General features: G+C 48.6%; 3 protein-coding genes across 4 annotated transcripts in view; 1 reads left to right on the top strand and 2 right to left on the bottom strand.

Annotated features, from left to right (window-relative positions):
* Positions 1-619: 619 nt before the first annotated feature.
* vkorc1 (vitamin K epoxide reductase complex, subunit 1) lies at positions 620-4,538 on the bottom strand. Its single transcript, XM_056577546.1, has 3 exons — positions 4,192-4,538; positions 2,060-2,169; positions 620-1,671 (listed from the first exon to the last, which is right to left on the bottom strand). The coding sequence occupies exons 1-3, from the start codon at positions 4,377-4,379 to the stop codon at positions 1,460-1,462; spliced, it is 510 nt and encodes a 169-aa protein (XP_056433521.1). The 5' UTR covers positions 4,380-4,538; the 3' UTR covers positions 620-1,459.
* Positions 4,539-5,020: 482 nt separating this feature from the next.
* Positions 5,021-13,227, top strand: mapk7 (mitogen-activated protein kinase 7). 2 transcript variants are annotated; one of them, XM_056577217.1, is made up of 7 exons: positions 5,021-5,115; positions 5,678-5,880; positions 6,382-6,547; positions 7,177-8,657; positions 9,458-10,395; positions 11,925-12,058; positions 12,545-13,227. In XM_056577217.1, exons 2-7 carry the CDS (start codon positions 5,679-5,681, stop codon positions 12,690-12,692), a joined length of 3,069 nt encoding a protein of 1,022 aa, XP_056433192.1. In that variant the 5' UTR covers positions 5,021-5,115; position 5,678; the 3' UTR covers positions 12,693-13,227. The 2 variants fall into 2 exon arrangements, with proteins under 2 accessions (XP_056433192.1, XP_056433191.1); XM_056577216.1 differs by lacking the exon at positions 5,021-5,115 and adding an exon at positions 5,116-5,195.
* The window catches only part of LOC130371443 (serine protease 33-like), an 11,489-nt gene continuing 423 nt past the window's right edge, over positions 12,830-23,895 (bottom strand). The window contains exons 1-6 of the mRNA XM_056577219.1: positions 23,659-23,895; positions 21,571-21,683; positions 21,063-21,142; positions 16,812-17,083; positions 14,372-14,541; positions 12,830-13,561 (exon numbers count right to left, since the gene is read on the bottom strand). The exon at positions 23,659-23,895 is cut by the window's right edge and continues 423 nt beyond it. Of these exons, the coding sequence (XP_056433194.1) occupies positions 13,310-13,561; positions 14,372-14,541; positions 16,812-17,083; positions 21,063-21,142; positions 21,571-21,683; positions 23,659-23,704 (933 nt within the window). The 5' untranslated portion in view covers positions 23,705-23,895 and the 3' untranslated portion in view covers positions 12,830-13,309. The remainder of the gene's footprint in view (positions 13,562-14,371; positions 14,542-16,811; positions 17,084-21,062; positions 21,143-21,570; positions 21,684-23,658) is intronic.

The raw sequence follows: 23,895 nt of genomic DNA, 5'->3' as shown, positions 1-23,895 counted from the left end.
CCTAAACTCGCTTGCCTGAAACCTAAACTCGCTTGCATGAAACCTAAACTCGCTTGCCTAAACTCGCTTGCCTAAACTCGCTTGCATGAAACCTTAACTCGCTTGCCTAAACAGGTTTCAAAAAAAAGTGAACCATCCCAAACCAGACTTGTCCCTGGGTCGCTCCACTATATTTGATAATGGCTTTGTTTCAGTCATCTTGGTTTTTGAGTTTCATTTGAGGGCTTGAAGTGCTTTGGATGATATTTGTACAATTGTGTGCGACATCAATAAACATGCTTTCTACCAATTTTGTTTTGGTTTGCTTTTTCGATGTGGAATCGAACCAACGGAGCCGTTACAATGTGATGTCTATTGTCTGACGATGATAATCTGACACTTCATGAAGCAGACTGTGTATGTTGGCCTATGAGCTCTGGGCCCGTCAACGTCTCTTTAGAGAATGGTTGGAGAGTGAAATTCAGTTGCCATTTTCATGTGTTGCGTTCCTGTGTTCATTACACAACTGATGTTTCAAGTGAGTCCTAAATGGAAACTTTTTTTTCCTCTGCCTCCATAGGGTGATCACTTTTGATCCAAATAGTGATCATTGACCACCTAATTTTATGGTTTTGGATAAGGATTACAAGTCATGTAATTTATTTGTAAATGGCTCGAAATATCAGATTATATAATGAAATGTAACCTTGATTTATAGTACATAAAACATCCCAATATTATAAACCTGTATTGCTTTCTTGATAGATGTTGTCTCTTACCATGTGGAAATGAGACTGTCTATAAGGAAAGGATTAAAACTTTATAGACCTTTTGAGCACTGATTGGCCTCCTCCTTTTGGTGTGGTGCTGGGAGTTTAATTTACGATCATTTCCAGGATAAGTTAAAATACTGAATATACCTATATGGAAAATAATGGATATGATGACTAACTCTTTTTTTACGATGTCATTTTAATACTGTTTGTAGTCACTGGTCTTCAATATCTATAATGGTTCTATGATATCACTCATGTGTTTAATCAATTAGGACACACACTGACCAAATAGATTTGAACATTCTCAGTGAGAGGAATTAAATTGTAAATGTTTATTAACATGTGCAGGGTCATTCAGCGAACACTTCACATATTTCTCACCAACCAAACGGTCACTATTTGCGCTCCTTGTGATTTTAAAGTCCTGGCGCCCCCTACTGGAGGTCTGTGATAAATCCTGGTTTTCTTTCGGAGAAAAAAAAAAGTTAAAGTAAATTACAGGACGTAATGGATGTAAAGGCGTCGGTTGCAATAACAATTTTTTTAAGGTGGATTGACTATCAGAACTTTTTCTCCTTCCAAAGAGCCAACGGCAAAGGCTGCCAAAGACAGCACAGGCGATGGAGACTTCCCACTCCGCCTTCTCCTGGACCCGGCCTGGCCTCCTCTTCAGGTGATGGAGGAGCAGGCCCAGGTGAAAAGATCTACTCGGCCTTCTCCCTCGCCACAGCCAGGCCTGATCTCCTCTTCAGGTTGACCAGCATCAGGAACAGGTTGACAACGTAGGTCGATATGCACACCAGGCACAGGTCCTCCAGCACGAAGAGCAGGATGGAGGCCAGGTACAGGGAGCCGGCAAGAGACACCCAGGAGGACAGCACCAGCAGCATGGCCGCCCGAGGGGACACCGACAGACCTGGTGAGGAGGGACGCCCACGTGTGATTGGTCAGACGGATAACCAATGAGAAGGAGGCAGTCCTGCATTCTAAATGGGGGTTTATTCTAGTCTACTGTCTGGGATGGACACACTTTTACTGTACTTTATTGTATATAATATATCCTTTTATGTGTATTTTATTTTACTAATGTAAAATAAGAGAAAATGGCGTAGATAACAAATCAGAAATGATGTCCTCCTCACTAGCGGTAACGTTACTCGCGGCGGCTGCCATCGAGAAGTAAATCGAGAAATACTGCACACGTTACGCAGATAATATTTAAAAGTCAAATTTGGTATAAGCAATTTTCTAACCTAGTATTGACGTCCAGAACATTCTATCAAGAGTGGAACAGCGGTTCTCACCGAGGCTGAGCTGGAGTGTATAGAATATGATTCCCAGAATGCTGTTGGGCTGATTCAGGAAGTGGTCTTCAGCCACGAGGAACTGGACCAGTCCGAACCCACGACCCCATCTGGAAGAGAACCAACAACAGCAGTTGTGAAGAGATCCACCAACAGCAGCCGGGCAGGCTACATCCTGCCCGGGCTTCTCCGTCCCTTCCTACTGGGAAAAGGCTGGGTTATCCCAGTACCAGGGCTGGTACTGGGAGTACCAGCCCTGGTACTGGGAGTACCAGGGGCTTTTACTGGGAGTCCTGTTACTCCACAGCCTTTGTATGTCTGCACTTGCATATCGTCAGCCTCGTAACATAATTTATATCGTTAGCCTCATAACAATTTATATCGTTAGCCGCATAACATAATTGCCCCGAGCCAAATTTTGATATCTAAACAAACTTAACTGTCCTAACGCTGCTGATTCACTATGCATCATGGTTTTATCCTAAGCCAGTCAGAATTATTTTTACATACCAATCAGAGTGATTGTTTCATACCAATACCAGGCCTCCAATAACTCCCCAATAACACCACCAAGCTTACATCCTCGCCAGGGGACTACACACTGAGTGTATCAGAGAGGGAGGTTGCACTCTACAGAAAATAAATCCACGCAAAGCAGCTGGACCTGACGGTATTCCGGGCCGTGTCCTAAAGTACTGTGCATGCCAACTCTCAGGGGTCATGTGTGACATCTTTAACATCTCCCTGGCCCCGGCCAACTGTACCAACATGTCTTAAGACATCCACCATCATTCCGGTACCAAAAGTCCAGACGGTCACCTGTCTCAATGACTATAGACCTGTTGCTCTCTCACCCCAATCATCATGAAAACCTTTCAGAGGGTGGTAATGTCACATATCAAGAACACCATGGACATCACATCCGACTGTCACCAGTACGCTTACAGGCAGAACCGTTCGACTGCTGATGCAGTTTCAGCCGTTATCCACCAAGCCTTCACCCATCTGGAGACTAGCAATTCCTATGTGTCTTGATTTTAGTTCTGCTTTCAATACAATCATCCCACAGACACTGGTCAACAAGCTGTCTGCACTCGGTCTCGCCCCATCAATCTGCAATTGGATACTTGATTTCCTGTCCCACAGACCTCAGTCTGTAAGGATTAATAACCTCACATCCTCAACCACCATCCTCAACACTGGCCGTCCCCAGGACTGTGTGCCCAGCCCTCTACTGTACACACTGCTTACTCCCGACTGCAGAGCACACTACGACAGTAATGTCAGTTAAGTTTGCAGATAACACAGCCGTGATAGGAGTTATCAGCAATGGGGATGAGATGGCTTACAGGGCTGAGGCGACTGGAACTGTGGTGCGTGGAAAACAACCTGATCCTGAACATAAAGAAGACGAAGGAGTTGATTCTGGACTTCCACAGGAAGGGCCCTTAGCCCTCCCCCCCTCTACAGCGACAACGCAGCTGTGGAGAGGGTTCACACATTCAAATACCTTGGCCGGCACCTTACCAACACACTCACCTGGCGGGAGAACACCGTGCACACCATCAAGAAGGCCCATCAACGGCTCTGCTTCCTAAGGAAGTTAAAGGGGGCAGGCATGTCCACAGCCATACTAGAATCCTTCTATAGCTGTGTGGTGGAGAGTATCCTCACTTCCTGTATCACTGTGTGGTATTGTAGCTGCACAGCGGCAGAGAAGCAGGAACTACAGCGGGTGGTCAACTCCGCCCAGCGAATCATCTGCAGTTTGCCATCTCTGTCAACCATCTACATTCTACATCACCAGACGCAAGGGCAGAGCAGCATCATGAAGGACTCCACCCAACCAGCACATGGACTGTTTACAGTAGCAGTAGAACACTAGTAAACTTCAGAATGGTGAAGTTTTCCATTGGAACAAAAATAATACAACTGATGGAAATTGGCATTTACACAACAGCTGAGCTCCACAGTGGCAGGAATCGAGCTACGGTTGGCGTGTAGACCTGTGGCCGTGCGTGCACGTCTGCTGCTCTAACAGACGTCTCCAGGACAGGTCCTTGTTGGACGTGGCAGTGCCGGGGGGGCTGAGTGTGGTGGGGGGATTAGTTATGTGACAGGGAGATCCGTACCTGGAGGTGAAAACCTTGGAGCAGCTGACCGACTCTCCCAGGTCGCACACCGCTCGGTAGTCCGGGTTGCTCTCCTTCGATAGTTCCACGTGCAGCGCGTAAACCGACAACAAGATTCCAAAGACGCACAGAAAGCATCGCGCTTTCCGTTCCCATGTCGGTACTCCTCCACCACTACCCTGTCCCATGACGTCCCGTTACTTTCTGCGACCTGATGGTTTCAGTTGCGCTTGATGGTCCCCAGTATAACGCTATACAGCAGCTGTATGGATTCTTAATCAACAGAAACTGGTTTGGCTTTTCGATGGTGAAACACCCCCAAAACATGTACGTGGCGTGTGTTAAAAGGAGAATTAAGACGTGTGATTGGCCGGAGCCCGCTGGTTTTCATTGGCTGGCCGATCCAGATGTTGTCCTCACTGTGTTGGATGGGATCAGGTCAGGACTTTGACCTGTTTACTTATGAGGTTGTCTGCACCAACCAGACGATTACTAATACTACTACCAAAATTATTATTAATAATCATTATAAATAGCAATAATAATAATAATAATAATTCTTATTATTATTATTATAGTTAAAAAAGTAAGAGGATACATTTCTAAGTAATATTATATTTATTCTACTAATAGACTATTTGCCCTTTATGCTTCTTAGGCTTCTCTCAGTCTGGAAATAAAATAAACATTGACTACACACACGCCCCTCTCAGCCGCCTCCTATTGGTCCGTCCCGCCCCTCTCTCGGTGCAGCATGCTCCTATTGGCCTGTCTCGCCGAAGGTGCAGCGCCCTGTTGGGCGAAAATGACGTCACTCCAAAGACAGCCCGGAACCAGACGTGGAAGTCGCCGTCGCTTAAACAAATCCTCGCCATGCCTCCATGGGAATAAAACTACGCGGGCGTTAGGGATCCACACGTAAAGGTGAATATACGAGAGTTGATGTCTGTGTCTCTGACTCTGTGACTGAGTCATGTTTATCGCTGTACCTTGATGGTGACCAGGTAACAGCCGACGCCCCTGGCAGAATATTAAGTGGTATTGTATTCAGGGTCCACAGGACGGGCTATAATAATGATCATTGTAAACTAGAAGAAGGTTAATCATTATTTGTCTTGCAGCGAGGGGCTTTACATTGGCAGGGAGCTGGCGTAGTGTCCTCTATGATTATTACATTATATATATATATATTTATTATAAGGATAAACTGCACCGCTTTGTTATGGCTGTGCTTTACGGATCTCAGCCGCCGCTGGTCTGTCAGTTTGACAGTTTGACAAGACGTTTGTTTGTCCTCCTTACCCGTGTCTGTCAGCCTGCCTCTCTGTCTGTCCGTCAGCCTGTTCTTCTGTCCGTTGTTCTATGCATTATTGTGTTTAGACTCCAGTCCAACACATACCAGTGCTGTTATACGTCTGTTATGATTGTAAACTTTGTATCCTGATGTGAAGATGTTCTGATGAAGTCGCCCCTATGCCTCTCCCAGCATGGCGTCTCAGGAGCTGCTGGGACCGGCGGCCGATGGCCTGAGGTCGGCGAGGGACGGCAGCACGACGGAGAAGAACCTGGCCCTGCTGAAGGCCCACTCGCTGGACGTGACCTTTGAGGTCGGCGAGGAGTATGACATCATCGAGACCATCGGCACGGGGGCATACGGCGTGGTGTCGTCGGCGCGGAGACGGGACAACGGTAACTCTTGATCTATATCATATATATATCAACATGTATGATGCATATGTTGTTCTCCTATTTTAAAGGGCTTCTGTCTTGCCACCATGTGTGGGTGTGATTAGCTGGTACAAGCTGTTTAGCAAAGGGAAGGATTGATTTTCATAGGGACATTGCAAGTGGCCGTTTAGATATATGAAGGATAGATGAGCAACGCTTGCTACAGTCCACTGGGTAGGCTGGAAACTGATCTATCCAGCACACATCTAGGTGGACACGCCCACTTGTGATGCCACTATGAAAATCTTTCCTCGCCTGTGCCAAACGGCTTGTATCAGCTAATCACACCCACACCTGAGCCCTTTAAGGATAAGAGTGCTCTTATTTTGAAAGATGTGAGATCATTTATTTTGAAATGCAGGAAAATTCCCTCAAACTAATTTCCAGATCCAGGAATCATTTGCATTGAGCTCCGTCCGTGTTCTCCCAAACCATCAACGTTGATTTCTGTTTGTCCCACAGGCCAGAAGGTGGCGATCAAGAAGATCTCCAACGTGTTCGAGGTGCTCACCAACGCCAAGCGCACCCTGAGAGAGCTGAAGATCCTCAAGCACTTCAAACACGACAACATCATCGCCATCAAGGACATCCTGCAGCCCAACCTGCCGCACTCAGCCTTCAAATCGGTGTATGTGTACCACTCCACTCATGTCCTGTAACAGGGGGGGTTCAGGATAGTCCAGTGTGGGGGGGGGGGGGCAGGAGTCAGGATAGTCCAGTGGTTAGGGTGTAGGACTCCGAGCTGAAAGGTTTTGGGTTCGATGACCACCAACTCCTACAGCCTGTAGGCTTCCTTGAGCAAGATGCACTCACGCTATCTGTTACTTAATGGCAGAGGAAATCATTCACTGTCTGTTGTTGTTGATAAGAGTGTCGTAACATTGAGTTCACAGCTCACAGTGCCAAGGCTAGCCTGTTTAAGAGGCTAGCATGTTCAGGAGACTGGCCTGCCCAGGGGGCTAGCCTGTTCAGGGGGCTAGCATTAGGCTAGCCTGTTCCGGAGCCTAGCACGTTCACAGAGCTATATTGTGGTGTTGTTTATTTTCCTTTTGTTTGAGTGTATGTACTGTCTGTATGTATTAAATTTTGTATAGCGTCTTTGAGTGTTTAGAAAAAAGCGCTGTAAAAACCGATCAATTATTACTATTATTAACAGAGCAGAAGGCTGATTGGAATCAGTCTTTTACATTAGGTGATTCATTCCTCCTGAGTCCCAGAGGTTCCCATGTGGTGTTCACTGCTCTCTCAAACCCTCAGCTATGTGGTGCTGGACCTGATGGAGAGCGACCTCCACCAGATCATCCACTCGGGCCAGCCGCTGACGCCCGAGCACACGCGCTACTTCCTGTACCAGCTGCTGCGGGGGCTGAAGTACGTGCACTCGGCCAACGTCATCCACCGCGACCTCAAGCCCTCCAACCTGCTGGTCAACGAGAACTGTGAGCTGAAGATCGGGGACTTCGGCATGGCCCGCGGCCTCAGCTCCCACCCCGAGGAGTCGCACTCCTTCATGACGGAGTACGTGGCCACGCGCTGGTACCGCGCGCCGGAGCTCATGCTGTCGCTGCACCACTACAGCCTTGCCATCGACCTGTGGTCGGTGGGCTGCATCTTCGCCGAGATGCTGGGCCGCAAGCAGCTGTTCCCCGGGAAGCACTACGTCCACCAGCTGCAGCTCATCCTGGCGGTGCTCGGGACCCCGCCCCTGGGGCTGATCGGGGCCATCGGCGCCGAACGCGTCCGCTCCTACATCCAGAGCCTCCCCTCGCGGGCCCCGGTGCCCCTGACCAAGCTGTTCCCCCAGACGGAGCCCGAGGCGGTGGACCTCCTGGGAGCCATGCTGAGGTTCGACCCCCGCGAGCGCATCACGGTGACGCAGGCGCTGGAGCACCCGTACCTCTCCAAGTACCACGACCCCGACGACGAGCCCGTCTGCGTGCCGGCCTTCAACTTTGAGTTCGACAAGATCCCCACCAACAAGGAGCAGATCAAGGAGTCGATCCTGATCGAGATCCAGGACTTCCACCGGAAGAGGCAGGGGAACCGACAGAGGCTGCAGTTCAGGCCCCTGGCCAGGGCCAAAGTCGGTGGAGGTGGGGATGGAGGAGGAGGTGGTGGTGGTGGTGGGGGAGCTGGGCAGGGTGGTATCCCGTGTCTCTTGGGGACCTCGTCCATCAACCTGACGGCGCTGGCGCGGTTCTCCCAGAGCTCGCAGCAGGTGATGGAGGAGGAGCCAGGGCAGTCTCTGCATGAGGGGGGGAGCCGGCCGCACCACCCCTCCCTGGCCCCGGGCCGGCTGCCCCCCCTCACCAAGCCCCTGGTCTGTCCCCTGGACGTGGACATGCCCAGCGCCAACTCGGACGCTGGCCAGACGGAGACCATAGACCTGACCTCGCCCGTCTGCAGCCAGGACCCCCCCGACGCCATGGGGGGCTTCCCAAAGCCGCAGCAGAAGGTGCAGGAGGAGGAGGTGCTGGCGGACCCCCGGGCCCCCCCACAACCCCCCCCCTCGTCTGGGCCCCCCGCCGCTCCGTCGACGCAGACCGCCGGCCCCGCCCTCTCCCTCTCGGAGATCCAGGCCCAGTCCCTCTCCCAGGCCCTCTCCCAGTCCCTGGCCAAGCCGGACCGGGCCCCGGTGGGAGAGGGGCCCCGGAAGGACGGGGCGATCTCGGAGGACACCAAAGCAGCGCTGAAGGCGGCCCTGCTGAAGTCGGCCCTCAGGAACAAGGCCCGCACCGGTAAAGGAGTCTAGGGGTCCAAGGTCGTGTTTAGTCAAGTGACCAAAAGTTATTCAGTTGCAGAGTCACAGATTTACCCTCTTGGCAATGGATGTTTTGATATTATGCTTTGCTTGTAGATTCTTTCACTCTGGCAGGTTAAAAAGACAAACATTTAGAAGTACAGTTTTGGACTCTGACCGACTGTATTTATCTTTAATCACCTTGAGGTATTTTGGCGGAATTTGGTCTCAGAATGAAACCCCAGAATTAATCAACCCAGTTATCCCCGGGACTTTCTCTATGAATTGATATTAACTAACTGGACGATAATTATTCCATATAATCTGTGTTAGCTTGTAACGGACGCTAATTACCACAGCACTGGTAAAACCAGTGACAACTAGCCAAAACTAGCATTTATTAGCGGTAACTAACTAGCAATAACTTGTGTTAATAAGCTATTAACATCATAACTAGTAGTCAATAGCGATAGTTGCATCAGCTAGCCGTAGTTGGTTTCAATTAGCCGTAGTCGGTTTCAACTAGCCGTAGTTGGCGCTAACTAGCCGTAGTCTGTTTCAACTAGCCGTAGTTGGCGCTATCTAGCCGTAGTTGGTTTCAACTAGCCGTAGTTGGCGCTAACTAGCCATGGTTTGTTTAAGCTAGCCGTAGTTGGTTTCAACTAGCCGTAGTTGGCGCTAACTAGCCATGGTTTGTTTAAGTTAGCCGTAGTTGGTGTCAACTAGCCGTAGTTGGCGCTAACTAGCCGTAGTCACTATCCGTCGGCGGCGCCGCTCAGCTCCTGTGGTCTCTTTCAGACGGAGGAGGTGCCGGGGGGGGCGACGGCGGCGGTGGTGCCCTGTCCTCCTGCTCCCTCTCCTCCCTGCAGGACAGCCGGCGGCCCGTCACCGCCCAGGAGCGCCAGCGGGAGCGCGAGGAGAAGCGGAGGAAGCGGCAGGAGCGCGCCCGGGAGCGGGAGAGGAAAACGAAGGAGAAGGAGAGGAGGGAGGGCCGGCACGGCGACTCCCTGGGCGGCGTCATGCTGAGCGACAACGACAAGAGCCTATTGGAGCGCTGGAAGAAGATGATGGACTGCTCCGGGGACAAACCGGCGTCGTGTCCCGGGCCGTCGCCGCACTGGCACCACGCGGGGGGCGTGGAGACGGCGGAGCAGGAGCCGGTACTGAAGCCCCAGCTGCTGTTCCGGCCCGCGGGACATCGGCCGGTTCCCCTCCTCTTCCCCCCCGCCCACGGCAAACCAACCCAACCTGCGTCCGCGCGGCCAGAGGTTACCGCCCCCCCCGCCGCCGCCGCCGCGGTCAACGGCGAGGTCAAAGCAGGAGCAGGAGAGACGCTGCGGCCAGCGGAGGAGGAGGTGGGAGGAGGAGGAACGCTGAGCTGCATGGGGAGGTGGAGCAGCCAGCCGCCGGCAGCTAGTGGCACCTCCCACGCCCCGCCCCTCCCCCAGGCTGCTCCTCCTCTCCCATCGCTCCTCCACCCCCACCCCCACGCCCACCTCTTCCCCCACCTCCACCCCCTGGACAGGTTCCTGAATAAGGCCCCCGGCGGCCTGCCAAACGGCCTCCCCCCCCACTTCCTGCGGCCCCTGGCCCAGCCCCCGCCGGCCCTGGAGAAGCTGGCCCTATCCCAGGAGGACAAGCCTGGGCCCCCGACAGACGGCTCCTCGGGCCCCAGCCTGGGCTTCAGCGGAGTCCCGGACATCCACACGGTCACACTGCAGCTCTCCAAGTCCCAGGTAGGGGTCACGGGGTCATGGGGCCGCAGGGGTCACGCCCAGTGCTTTGTGGCGTGCCTACGCACACCTAGCACACTAAGCTAACTAACTGAAAGCTAAGTGAGGTTTTGTTACCTAGGTCGCTAAAGGGCTGATTATGGTCCCACGTCCACGCAGCGCAAGGGGGTCACGGACCCCTTACGTCCTTGCGGACCCTCCTTGCGTCCGCCGCAAGGGCCGGACGTGCGCCGCCCAAAAATTGTAACCTTCCGTCGTGGCGACGCAGCAGCGAGGGCTGTGATTGGTCCGTTTACTAAAAGCCGACGTGGACCCATAAAGGTCCCCGACTGCGTCGAAGCGTCTGCGTGGTCGTTGCGTTGCGTGAACGTGGGACCATAATCGGCCCTTAAGGGTCTCGTTCTGGACATGTGGATGTGAGGTTAGCCTAGGTTAGCATCGGGGACATCGCTCTCTTAGCTTTTTGACCTCTGTGGTGTTCTTCCACTATACTAAACTGGCCCAGCTGCATTCCTATCAACCGGGCTTTCCGCTTCAAGGTGTGACGCTTTTCTTGAGTCGGGGATAACGACACACTTTTGGTTTCCCTTTTATTTTTATATTATGGCCGACAGTATTATCGATATGTTTGTTAGTTTAAGAGACATATAGTGTATTAGGTGGGACGCACGCACTGACATCCACAATGATAGATGGAGGAAATCAGTTTGACGTACAATATTCCCCCTTTTTCCGAATCTCCATTAGATTAGATTACATATTGGACAATGTTTCACACATATCACATCCATACTGAAGACAGGACATTGGACCCTACTTCACATTATTAGAGCTCTGATGTTGATATTCAATGTTTGTTTTTCCTAAAAACAAGGTAATGGTGTGGCACTCGTGTGGGAAAAATGTGTACACATTGTCTAACGTGCAAACAAAACAAATTTCAAGTCGGCTCTCAAGGAACTGTTGAGATTAGGAAGCAAAGATGGGGAATACTGAAGGTCAAATTGAACTCCTCAGTGCTTATCTTGGCGTGTGTGTCGCCATCCGTCTGAAACAACCAGAGTAGGTTAACTGTGTTGTAAACTAATCATTCAGATTTTACGGTAGAATAAAACAAACAGGCAATAAAAGCGTGTTGTTGTCATGACTCAAAACAGGCGCGTCATCAGTTCAAGACACGCCTCGAAGCGGGAAGCCGGGTTATAAGGTTCCTTGTCCTGCCACTTATAAATAGTACTGACTATTGTGTAGCATCTTAACCTAGCTATCTTTATTGCTTACGGGGAATGAGTTAACCTTAAAATAGTTAGTGCTTGGCACTTGGTTCTTTGAACATCCTTACTGTATCGACAGCGATATATTGTTTCTCTTTCTCCTGACAAATGTACTTTTTGTAAGTCGCTTTGGATAAAAGGGTCTGCTGAATAATGGGAATGCAAATCCAAGCCGGGCTGGGCCGGTAGAAAGAGGTGGAGGAAAGCTCCACTCATCCGAGCGGACGGAGCTCACCTCCGCCTGTGGTTGTTCTGCAGGTGGAGGACGTGCTGCCCCCCGTCTTCTCCGTCACCCCCAAAGGCAGCGGCGCCGGCTACGGCGTGGGCTTCGACCTCGACGACCTCCTCAGCCAGTCGCTCACCGACCTGCAGCACTCGGACCCCAGGGAAAGGTGAGGGGGTCTAACAGGAGGGCCCGCACAGGTGAGGGGGTTGGGGGGGGAAGGGCAACAGGAGGGGCCGAACAGGTGGGGGGGGGGGGTCCAACAAGAGGGGCCGTACAGGTGAGGACACCGGTCATGGGGGGGAGGGTGGACAACCCAACACAAGGGGCCATACAGGTGGGGGGGGGGGTGGGGACCATACAGGTGGTGCAGTACAGGTGAGGTTGGGGATGGAGAGGGGGGCAGGTCAAGCAGGGAGCATTCAGCTGCACAACCACAGGCCCCAGCTCCGGGGCTGCAGCTGGATGCTATTGGGTCAAGCCGTCCATGTGGGGGGGTAAGATGAGACCACGGCCTCAGGTGGTCTCATCTTCGAGGTGGAACATCCAATTAACCTGTTTTTGGGTATGAGGGAATTCATTGAGTTATTTATTTTTAAGAAAACGACTCAATCCCTTTTTGATTTAACATTTAAACTTTGTTTCCCGCTGTCAGCTACGACTCCGGCCCCCTTTCGGCCTCTCTGCTCTCCGATTGGCTGGAGGTCCACAGCATGACCCAGGCTGACCTTGAATCACTGCAGCAGGAGCTGCAGCTGGGATCTCCCATGAGCCTCTCTGATTCCATCCCACCTGATGCCTGACGGACCCTAACACACCTCCCTTTCACGGGGTACCTAGCATGAAAGTATTAATCAGCACAGATCAAACAGAACGACCAGCAGTTTTTAATAATAATAGTGGAAGTAGTGAATCTTTCTATTGATCAGTTTTTCATTCAATAAATTCAAACGCCAGTACCCGTGTGTTAGTTCTTAATTTATTTTTAACATTATTTACTACAATAACAACAATTACCATATCATATATTACCTTTTCATTACCATAATTGGTATAACTGTACTAGGACCCTCTAGTGTGAAAACCAAGGAATAACACCCACCTCAACGCGACCAAAATGGTCAAATCTGCTTTAATAAAAAAAAAAAACTTTATTTTACACATTTCGTATTTTATTTGTAAAGCGCTATATCAAAGACGACTTTATCTACATGATTTGTATGCACTTAAGGCACAATTTAATTAAAACATGTTTAAATCCACGATTTAATCATCACATTCAGACGGGGAACAATGCACACGTCTATCATTAACACTGAAATCACCAGCGGGACGACAATCATCAATCACCAGCTTCGATCTACTTTGAACGGAAAGGCTTCATCTCAGAACGTGGGGGGTCCTCTCCTCCGGAAGGTTCTCAGAGTACCAGGGAGTGGCCAATGAACAGCAGGAAGAGACCCGCAGTGGGGCCCCAGGTCCGGGTCTGGGGGGCTCGGCCGTGCAGGCGGATCCCCGGGACGGTGCTGCGGATCAGGTCGGAGAACGAGGACACCCTGGCGTAGACCCCCGGCCGGTTCTTGGCGGCGCAGCCCAGCCCGAAGCTCACCACCCCGGCCTGGACCCAGGTGGCGTTGGCCATGGAGCACACCAGGGGCCCCCCCGAGTCGCCCTGGGGGGGGGACACACACACACACACACACACACACACACACACACACACACACACACACACACACACACACACACACACACACACACACACACACACACACACACACACACACACACACACACACACACACACACACAGTTGTCAAAGGTTGCTGCTTATTTATTTATGAAAAAAAAGAAAAAAAAAAGATTGACTCAGGAGCGGTCTCTCTTATCTAAACGGTCTCACGAGCGTTCTCTCTTATCTAAACGGTCTCAGGAGCGGTCTCTCTTATCTAAACGGTCTCAGGGTCGGTCTCTCTTATGTAAACTGACTCAGGAGCGGTCTCTCTTATGTAAGCTGACTCAGGAGCGGTCTCTCTTATGTAAACTGACTCAGGAGCGGTCTCTCTTATGTAAACTGACTCAGGAGACCTCATCCGGTATTCAAACATCCTGGTATTTTTGGCATACTGCATTATATTTTTCCATACTATATATTGGGACATAGATATTTTTCTGGCATACTAAATAGTATGATAGTATGGGTATTGGAGCACAGGGCTGGACTTTTAAGCGAGCGCCTTGTCTGTTTTACTCCCTCAGACCAGCAGGGGGCAACAGCGGCCTCCGATCCAACCAAACTCTTCAAAACATTGCACGTCGTTCGGATGCATCATGTTGAGATTCCATCTCGTGTACTCCCAAACGAGGTTTCAGTGAAGAGTTCTAGAGACACACCAGAGCCCTACAGAGACACACCAGAGCCCTACAGAGAGACAAGAGCCCTAGAGAGACAGGAGACCCCCACAGAGAGACAGGTCCCTACCTGGCAGGCGTCGCGGCCGCCCTCAGGGTAGCCCGCACAGAGCTCGTCAGGAAGGATTTCCACGTGGTCCTCGGGGTCACCTGGGTTCACGTCAAACAGCTGCTGACAGGAAGGGGAGGAGATGATGGGCACCCTCACCTGCTGCAGAACCCCCAGCCCAGGGAGGGCCACTGAGGGGCGGGGGGGGCAGTGAAAGGTCATTGTTAATTACAAATAGTTATACACAAATGTGTTGATTTCAATGGCGTGTTTTATTAAGAGACATGCATATATTTATATATATATATATATAAATAAATATATGCGTCAGGTCCATAAATATTGGGACATCGACACAATCCTAATCTTTGTGGCTCTATACCACACCACAATGAAACAAACAAGTTGTGCTTTAACTGTAGACTTAAAGCTTTAATTTGAGGGTACTTACATCCAAATCAGGTGAACGGTGTAGAAATTAGAAAGGTTTGTATATGTGCCTCCCACTTTTTAAGGGACCAAAAGTAATGGGACAATTGGCTGCTCAGCTGTTCCATGGCTTGGTGTGTGTTATTCCCTCATTATCCCATTTACAAGGAGCAGATAAAAGGTCTAGAGTTCATTTCGAGTGTGCTATTTGCAGTTGGAATCTGTTGCTGTCAACTCTCAATGAGATCCAAAGAGTGGTCACTATCAGTGAAGCAAGCCGTCATTAGGCTGAAAAATCAAAACAAACCCATCAGAGATATCAAAAACATTAGGTGTGGTCAAATCAACTGTTTGGAACATTCTTAAAACGAAAGAACGCAACGGTGAGCTCAGCAACACCGGAAGACCACGGAAAACAACTGTGGTGGATGCCCGAAGAATTCTTTCCCTTGTGAAGAAAACACCCTTCACAACAGTTGGCCAGATCAAGAACACTCTCCAGGAGGTAGGTGTATGCGTGTCAAAGTCAACAATCACCAGAGTTTATACAGAGGGTTCACCACAAGATGTAAACCATTGGTGAGCCTCAAAAACAGGAAGGCCAGATTAGAGTTTGCCAAACAACATCTAAAAAAGCCTTTACAGTTCTGGAACAACATCCCATGGACAGATGATACAAAGATCAACTTGTACCAGAGTGATGGGAAGAGAAGAGTATGGAGAAGGAAAGGAATTGCTCATGATCCAAAGTATACCACCTCATCAGTGAAGCATGGTGGTGGTAGTGTCATGGTGTGGGCATGTATGGCTGCCAATGGAACTGGTTCCCTTGTATTTATTGATGATGTGACTGCTGACAAAAGCAGCAGGATGAATTCTGAAGTGTTTCGGGCAATGTTATCTGCTCATATTCAGGCAAATGTTTCAGAACTCATTGGACGGCACTTCACGGTACAGATGGACAATGACCCGAAGCATACTGCGAAAGCAACCAGAGTTTTTTAAGGCAAAGAAGTGGAATGTTATGCAATGGCCAAGTCAATCACCTGACCTGAATCCAATTGAGCATGCATTACACTTGCTGAAGACAAAACTGAAGGGGAAGTGACCCAAGAACAAGCAGGAACTGAAGAAAGTTGCAGTAGAGGCCTGGTAGAGCATCACCAGGGATGAAACCCAGCGTCTGGTGATGTCTAAGCATTCCGGACTTCAGGCTGTGATTGACTGCAAAGGATTTGAAACCAAGTATTGAAAAGTGAAAGTTTGATTTATGATTTTTAATTCATCCCATTACTTTTGGTCCCTTAAAAAGTGTGAGGCACATTAACAAACTGTTATTCCTACACTGTTAACCTAATTTGGATGTTAATATCCTCAAATTAAAGCTGAAAGTCTGCAGTTAAAGCACATCTTGTTTGTTTAATTTCAAATCCATTGTGGTGGTGTATAGAGCCCAAAAGATCAGAATTGTGTCAATGTCCGAATATTTATGGACCTGACTATATATTTGACAAAGACAATGTTGATTCGAAAATGTCCTAGTTTTGTTGGTCATAAATCACTCAAAAAATAAAATATACATGCAAATATAAACATAACTATAATAATTATTATTTCAAAAAGTAAAACAAGAATTCATGATCCTGTTCTCAGAGAAAAGGTTTCATTTGCAGCTGCTCTAGGATGTGGTCTAGGATCTGGTCTATGATCTGGTCTAGGATCTGATCTGGTGGTCTAGGAACTGGTCTAGGAATTGGTCTAGGATCTGATCTGGTGGCCTAGGAACTGGCCTATGATCTGGTGGTCTAGGATCTGGTCTATGATCTGGTCTAGGATCTGTTGGTCTAGGATCTGGTCTAGGATCTGATCTGGTGGTCTAGGAACTGGCCTATGATCTGGTGGTCTAGGATCTGTTGGTCTATGATCTGGTGGTCTATGATCTGGTGGTCTAGGATCTGGTGGTCTAGGATGTGGTCTATGATCTGTTGGTCTAGGACCAGCTGGTCTAGGACCAGGCCCCTGCCAGTCTCACCATTGTCCCGGATGTGCCCCCATCCCGTCACCATGCAGTCCAGTCCCCCTGGGAACAGCGCCCCTTGGTCGGGGACGCAGATGGGCTGGACGTAGTCGGACCAGAAGACGGGTCTGGAGAGCTCCACCAGCGCCAGGTCGTTTCCCCGCTGCGGCTCCACGTACGACTCTGGCACAACCACCCGCCGCACGCGGTGCGACTCCTGGTGCATGTTGAAGCCTTTCTGCTTGTGGCGACCCACGTAGATGATGTAGGGGCCCAAGTCATGGACACTGGGGGGGGGGGGGGTTAGGGTTAGGGTTAGGGGGGGGAGGACCAAACGTCCCAACGTAGATGATGTAGGGGCCCACGTCGTGGACGCTGGGTGGGTTAGGGTTGGGGGACTAAACGACCCCACGTAGATGATGTAGGGCCCACGTTGTGGATGCTGGGGGGGGGGGGGGGAGTAGGGCTGAACGATTAATCAAATTCAAACCGAAATCGTGATGTAACAGAGCGCGATATGCAAAATCAACCGAGGCTGCGATTATTTCTGATTTGTTACTGACTGGAGATCAGTAAGATTCGTATTATAGGGATGGGCGATATGGCCTAAAATCCATATTACGATATACATTGCAGCTTATTGCGATAACGATATATATCACAATATATAAATCATAATAGAACCATTTCAGAACAGGTTACATAGAATCTAAGGAAAGCCAAACTGCTAAATGTATAAAACAAAAGAAGAAAGAAACTCGGTATGTCGTTTTGAGAACATTTATTGTGTAAAACTGTAATCCTACAACATAATGTTGTGGCTGCAGAGACTTTAACAAAGAAAAAAATCTTGTGTGTAATGACATATATATTTCACTTAATGAAATTAAAACTGGTGGTGTCTTGTTAATAAAGAAGCTTGTCCACAGTCTCTGGCTTCAACAGAGACCGAAGGCATGTAACTATGTTACCACCAATGCTAAATGCCCTTTCAGAAGGAGCACTTGCCGGGATACAGAGATATTTCCTGGCCAGTCTTGCCAACCTTGGAAAATTAGCTGCCACCAGTCCAGTGGGTCAGTCTCTCCATCAACCTGCATTGTCTGCAGGTAACTTTTTAGCTCCACTTCGATGGCCTTTCTGTCAGCAAGAGCGGCCTGCGCCATCCAAGGCCTTTTTGAAAAAGCTTCCCAGGCTACGTTTCACCCGCTTGGCTTGCCTCTCAACAGCACCATCAGTTGCAAATTCTGTGCTTGTGTGTGGCTCTGTGACAATTGCAGCTTGCACCTCCAACAGTGACTGAATTTCTGCCACCGCTCTGGTCTACATGAACTCCTGGCGGTCATCAGCTATATATGCATCTTTAAACCGTGGGTCGACCAAGGAGGCCACATCCAGCAGGTCAACCGTTTCTGGGTCCAAGTAATTCTCGTTTAAGTTGGTCAGCTCTGTATCATCAGCTGCAGCAAGAACAGTGTTGTTAAAAAGATGGAGAACCGGTTTGATGCAGGACACACTGACGTACTGTTCTCCAGACGGTGCGTCTGTGAATTCCAGCAGTGGGCCGAGGGTCTTCCTTACAGATTCCAAGAGATCTGTATCTTGCCAAGTGGGTACCAGGTGCCTGGTTTTCCTGTTTGCTCTCAGTACATGTCATAGGGCCTTCTCTTGTTCAAGCACCCTCTGGATCGTCATCTGGCGTGACCCCCACCTTGTTTGTGTTTCTGTGATCGAAGATTGTGCGCTACCTGGGCTTTCTTCAACTCCTTTCTTTCATTCCAAGAGTGTGAAAAGGAACTCACATTTGTGTCAAGTAATGTTCATTCTTCTTGCACAAGGCTACCGCGCGGTCGATTCGGGGGTCTTTCACGCTGATTTCTGTTCACAAATTTGTAAGATATTATTAGTTAATTTAATCTATTATCTTCATATCCCCACAACCACCCATTCACAGCTTCCAGACTCCAAGATGCAGACCTTATCACAGGAAACACAAAGGATTCCCCACTGGCTGTCGCGCTCTCTCTCTCTCTCTCTCTCTCTCTCTCTCTCTCTCTCTCTCTCTCTCTCTCTCTCTCTCTCTCTCTCTCTCTGTCTCTGTCTCTGTCTCTGTCTCTGTCTCTGTCTCTGTGTCTCACACACACACAGTAATGCTTGATTAGGATTGAATGAACATTACTTAACACAAATGCAACATTAAACGGCTCTCTTTTTTTATTCACGATGTTAGCTGCGGTGGAGAACACACGTTTGGAGCGCGCAGACGTGCCTGGCACACAGGTATTTGCAGACTATTTCTCTGCTGATCAACACTACGAATGGTAATTGTAGAAAGACACACTGTGTGAAGATGTTTTTTCGTTTTGGCAAGGAGCCGTGTAATAAGCGGGATAATGTAAAGAACGTCGCCGGTCATTAGCGAAAATAATACCCTTCAGTCTGTCTGTCTGCTTATTTGACCGATAATGACCGCCGTTCTGTACAACATTATCCCTTACATATATCATTGATCCACCTCGTATCGTGGATCATTAGCTCTGGACATGGCGTTAAAGCCGCGGGTCTCTACCGCTTGAAGGGGACCATGTCCTTACAAAAGCAAATAATTATGGCCCTTGTAATTTCCATCCATCGCGGGCTCTTCCTACTGTAAGTTGTTCCCTTTGAAAATCACTGTCGGATGGTGGACTGGAACGGTTCCTGTTTTTTCTGTCCTGCGTTCTTCTGACTGGAGCTTGGGGTTGGCTGCATTGCCTGGCACTCATGGTATTCGGTGACACGTTTCATTTTGAGGTGGTAGAACAGGTTAGTCGTGTTACCGCTCTTAGCCAGCATTGTTGCCCCACACACTCTACAGAGGATAGCTTGCTGCTGCTCGTCGGACCGCTTTAATCCGAACCAATTCCAAATGATGGAAGTTGCACTTTTCTTTTTCACCAGCTCCTCCGTTTCGCTTTCAACCATGTTTACTTAGATGACGCTGATGCGTTGAAGCCGGTTGCAGCTCGTGGCTCTTTATATTTTGCGGGTCACGTCATAAACATGAATTATCGCGATAGATAAAAAAATAAGTAAAATTCTCTATCGTAAGCCATTTTTGACCGTTTATATCGCGCATTCCGAATTTGTGTATTTGTTTATCTTTTACAATTCAATAGTAAAATAAAGAAGATACATAAATTAATGCGTTAATTCATCTCAACAAAGGCCTGTCCTGAAGGAAAGAGCAGTTTATATGTTGACTGCTTCCAATGATGTGTTGGTCATACTATATAATGATTGATTGCTTGTTTAGTGAATAATAAGGACCTTTAAAGAAATAATCGCAATTCAATTATTTCCCCAAATCGTTCAGCCCTACCGGGAAGTGACATCATAAACCAAACATCCTACCGTGTGTTGATACAGCCTCTTCGGAAGCTGAGCTCATCTGATTTGACGGTGTTATTATATATACCACTAGCTCCTGATTGGTTAACACCTTTGGACCTCATTTGTGACCCTAACAGACTTAGAGGATTACTCTGGGCTTTTCTTTCATTATTGCATACTTTAGATTCCATGGGCGGTTGTAACAAGTTAATTTCCCATGCATGGGATGAAATAAAGTTCTTATCTATCAATCTATTCAACCCTAACATTCCCATACTATTTGAAAATACATTCAAGGTCCTACTTGAATAATATGCCCATAGGGGGAAAAAGACTTCAGCCAGTATCTCTGTTGCAAAAAGACTGATTTGGGAAGAGTTATGTTTGGTATTATTCAGAACGGTCAATCCCTTGATCTCTAAAAAAGCCTCATCTCCATCGGGCTACAAGTGGTGCTGAGGATAACCTACGTTGCTAGGGCGTTGCTAAGGTTACACCTTCATGCTGGTTGGGTCTACAGATGGGAACGTTTCCAGTCATTAGTCAAAGCCCATGTAAGTACTAAGTTTCCCTGGAATAAAAAAAAAAAGAAAACGTATTTTGTTTTCTCCCCACAATAAGACTTTATTTTGTTAATATATTTGGTTGGTAACCATGGTATAAGCTCCATATTACACTCAAGGGTGTGATTGACCGTCATTTTCTGCAATAACATTACTTAATTTCGACCCCATTCTTGTTTGTTGTAGGTAAGTCTAGCTCTGAATAAATATATATATATTTATATATATATATATATATATATATATATATATAAACCTAATGTGGAAGCGATGTGTTTCTGTCCTCTTAAGGAGCCCAGCTGTGAGCCCGACCTGCCGACTCTGCTCTTACTTGGGGAAGCAGTGAGCTGCGGACAGAACCCAGGACTCGGAGATCAGAGAGCCGCCGCAGACGTGGCCCGCCGACTGCGTCTGGAGACAGAGACCGGAGAGAGAGAGAGACACCAGAGAGAGAGAGCAGAGAGAGAGCGACCAAAGAGAAAGAGCAGAGATAGAGAGACCAGAGAGAGACAGACCAGAAAGAGCAGAGAGACCAGAGAGAAAGAGCAGAGAGACCAGAGAGAAGGAGCAGAGAGAGAGCCCAGAGAGAGAGAGCCAAGAGAAAAAGAGAGAGAGAGCCCAGATAAAGAGAACAGAGAGAGACTAGAATCAGGGAGGGGATTCCGTTCAGCAGCATGGGGAATTACAATACAAGTGAAGTTGTAATTGAACACACACACACACACGAACACACACGAACACACACACACACACACACACACACACACACACACACACACACACACACACACACACACACACACACACACACACACACACACACACACCGTGTTGTCTACCTGGATGTCAACCTGCCAGGGCCACGCCCCTTCGTTGGCGTCGATCCCCCCCACCACCCTGTTCTGCCCCAGGGGGGGCTTCCCGCACTGGGGGGCTTCGGCCAGCACGACGGCTACAGGGGGGGAGAGAGGAGACGGTTGATATTAATGGTGTTATTATCCTCGGACACCTTACGAGTTGCAATTTTGACGTCGATTCCGGTCTCGGAGCATTTATAGCGTTCCTGTTCGTCTTTGTGATTGTGTCATGAAATTGGCTAGTGGTTGTTTATTGTAAGCTAAATTAGCCTCTTTAGCAAATCAGCCCGAAAACAAACACAACTTTACATTGTATTCCACGCACTTCAAGACCACGCATGTATAAATTGGTGAACGGAATAAAGAAGTATAGATCATTTAAAATTGACATTAAAATGACAAACGTCAAAACTCGGAAGTCTGGCGTCCGAGGATGCTTCTGCTACAGAACTCCAGCAAAAAAAAGAAGAAGAGGCGAGATTGCGCTCACGGTGGATGAAATGGATTCCTGGTGGATCGAAAACAAACTTCTCCCTTGTTTTCCTTTGATGCGTTTCAGGAATATCTCCGTAAAGACAGACTCATTGTGAAAACGCATCGAGCTGCAGAAACGCTGTAGTAAATATTCAAGGCGCTGGTTCTCCACAAAAAAAGGAGCGCATCAAGCCTGCGCGCTGTATGCAAACATTAAATCGAGGAGGAGATTAAACCTTTTAAATTGAGCAGCAATACTTTTTAATTTACAGTTAATTTTTTTTACAGTTTAATTTACTTTTTAAAATAATAAATTCAACGCAACTCTAAACGTCGCCCAGCTGGTGTGGGGGGGGGCGATGACGTCATTGTTTGCGTTTCAGGCGGCCACACGAATCCGAACACGAAACCGCATAGGTCTGGTTTTATTTAAAACCACCCGGGAAAATGGTTTCAGAAAAGTGCGGTTTTGGGCACCGGATCCGCCGGTCTCGACGGTCAGCCCAAACGCACAAGACTTATTCGTCTTCACCAAAAAATTGGGTTCGTGTGGACGGCGCCGATTAGTCACCAGAACTCAATGGAAACAAGACCGAGGCCCTGCTCATCGGATCCAAATCCACCCTCACTAAATCACAACACACCCCAGCTCCACTCATAATTATCGATGGATTCCCAGTACCCTTCTCCTCCAAAGTCAAGAGCCTCGGCGTCATCCTGGACAACACCCTCTCATTCGCACCCCATATTCACAACATCACCCGGACTGCATTCTTCCACCTCCGCAACATCGCCAGACTCCGCCCATCACTGACCCAATCCTAGTTCACTCATTTGTCACATCACGCATAGACTACTGCAACGCCCTCCTCACCGGACTCCCCACCAAACTCATCAACAGACTGCAGATCATTCAGAACTCAGCCGCCCGGATCATCACCCGCACCAAATCATCTGACCACATCACCCCTGTCCTCATTCAACTTCACTGGCTCCCAGTACACTACCGCATCCAATACAAAACCCTACTCCTCACCTACAAAGCTCTCCACAACCTAGCCCCCAGTTATCTCTGCGACCTCCTCCAAGAATACACTCCCTCCCGCTCCCTCCGCTCAACCTCTGCTGGACTACTATGTATCCCCACATCACGACTCACTTCAATGGGTGCCCGGTCATTCAGCTGTTCAGCACCCAGGCTCTGGAACTCCCTCCCCCCACACATAAAACAGTCAGACACCATTACAACCTTCAAGTCACAACTCAAAACTCACCTGTTCAAACTCGCACACAACGTCTAACTGATCACTGTTTTGATTGTTTTTTTGTTTTGTTTTGTCTTGTTTTTGTTTTATTTATTTCTTATTGCTTATGTTTATTTATTTATTTATTTATTTATTTATTTTTTCCACAATGTCTTGTTTTTTAAAAAATGTATGATGACTATATGCTCTGTAAGGTGACCTTGGGTGTTTTGAAAGGCGCCTCTAAATTAAATGTATTATTATTATTATTATTAGAACAGAGTAACCATGTGAGGGTTGAATATTAAAATACACCAGTTACGTCAGGAAGGGACGCAATGGATCCGCTCACCTGTGAAGCACCAAAACACAGACAGGACGTCTGTGGTCCGACTCATGTTCCAGGAGATAAGTCACGTAGGTCTGAGTCGATCTGTTGGATGTTGATCTTTTGAGTACCTACACGAGCATCGCTCGGAGCCAGACGGCTCCACCTGCCCAGACTCAAAAGGGTTCCTGACCCGGGGTCTCTTCCACGTCCGCCGGCTTCAACAAGTCCAAACGCAACAACATAAGCTTGCAAACGTTT

This window comes from Gadus chalcogrammus, chromosome 18 (assembly GCF_026213295.1).
Source record: "Gadus chalcogrammus isolate NIFS_2021 chromosome 18, NIFS_Gcha_1.0, whole genome shotgun sequence".
Classification (NCBI taxonomy): domain Eukaryota; kingdom Metazoa; phylum Chordata; class Actinopteri; order Gadiformes; family Gadidae; genus Gadus; species Gadus chalcogrammus.
This window is presented reverse-complemented; position numbering and strand designations above follow the sequence as displayed.

What these genes read in the sequence shown, in the direction of transcription:
- vkorc1 (XM_056577546.1), bottom strand. Translation starts at nt 4,379, where the DNA reads ATGGGACAGGGTAGTGGTGGAGGAGTACCGACATGGGAACGGAAAGCG. An exon ending in TCCAAGGTTTTCACCTCCAG is followed by an intron (nt 2,170 to 4,191) that starts GTACGGATCTCC and finishes GTTCTCTTCCAG; the next exon opens with ATGGGGTCGTGGGTTCGGAC. An exon ending in TACACTCCAGCTCAGCCTCG is followed by an intron (nt 1,672 to 2,059) that starts GTGAGAACCGCT and finishes CCTCCTCACCAG; the next exon opens with GTCTGTCGGTGTCCCCTCGG.
- mapk7 (XM_056577216.1), top strand. An exon ending in CACTCAGCCTTCAAATCGGT is followed by an intron (nt 6,548 to 7,176) that starts GTATGTGTACCA and finishes TCAAACCCTCAG; the next exon opens with CTATGTGGTGCTGGACCTGA. An exon ending in CAGGAACAAGGCCCGCACCG is followed by an intron (nt 8,658 to 9,457) that starts GTAAAGGAGTCT and finishes GGTCTCTTTCAG; the next exon opens with ACGGAGGAGGTGCCGGGGGG.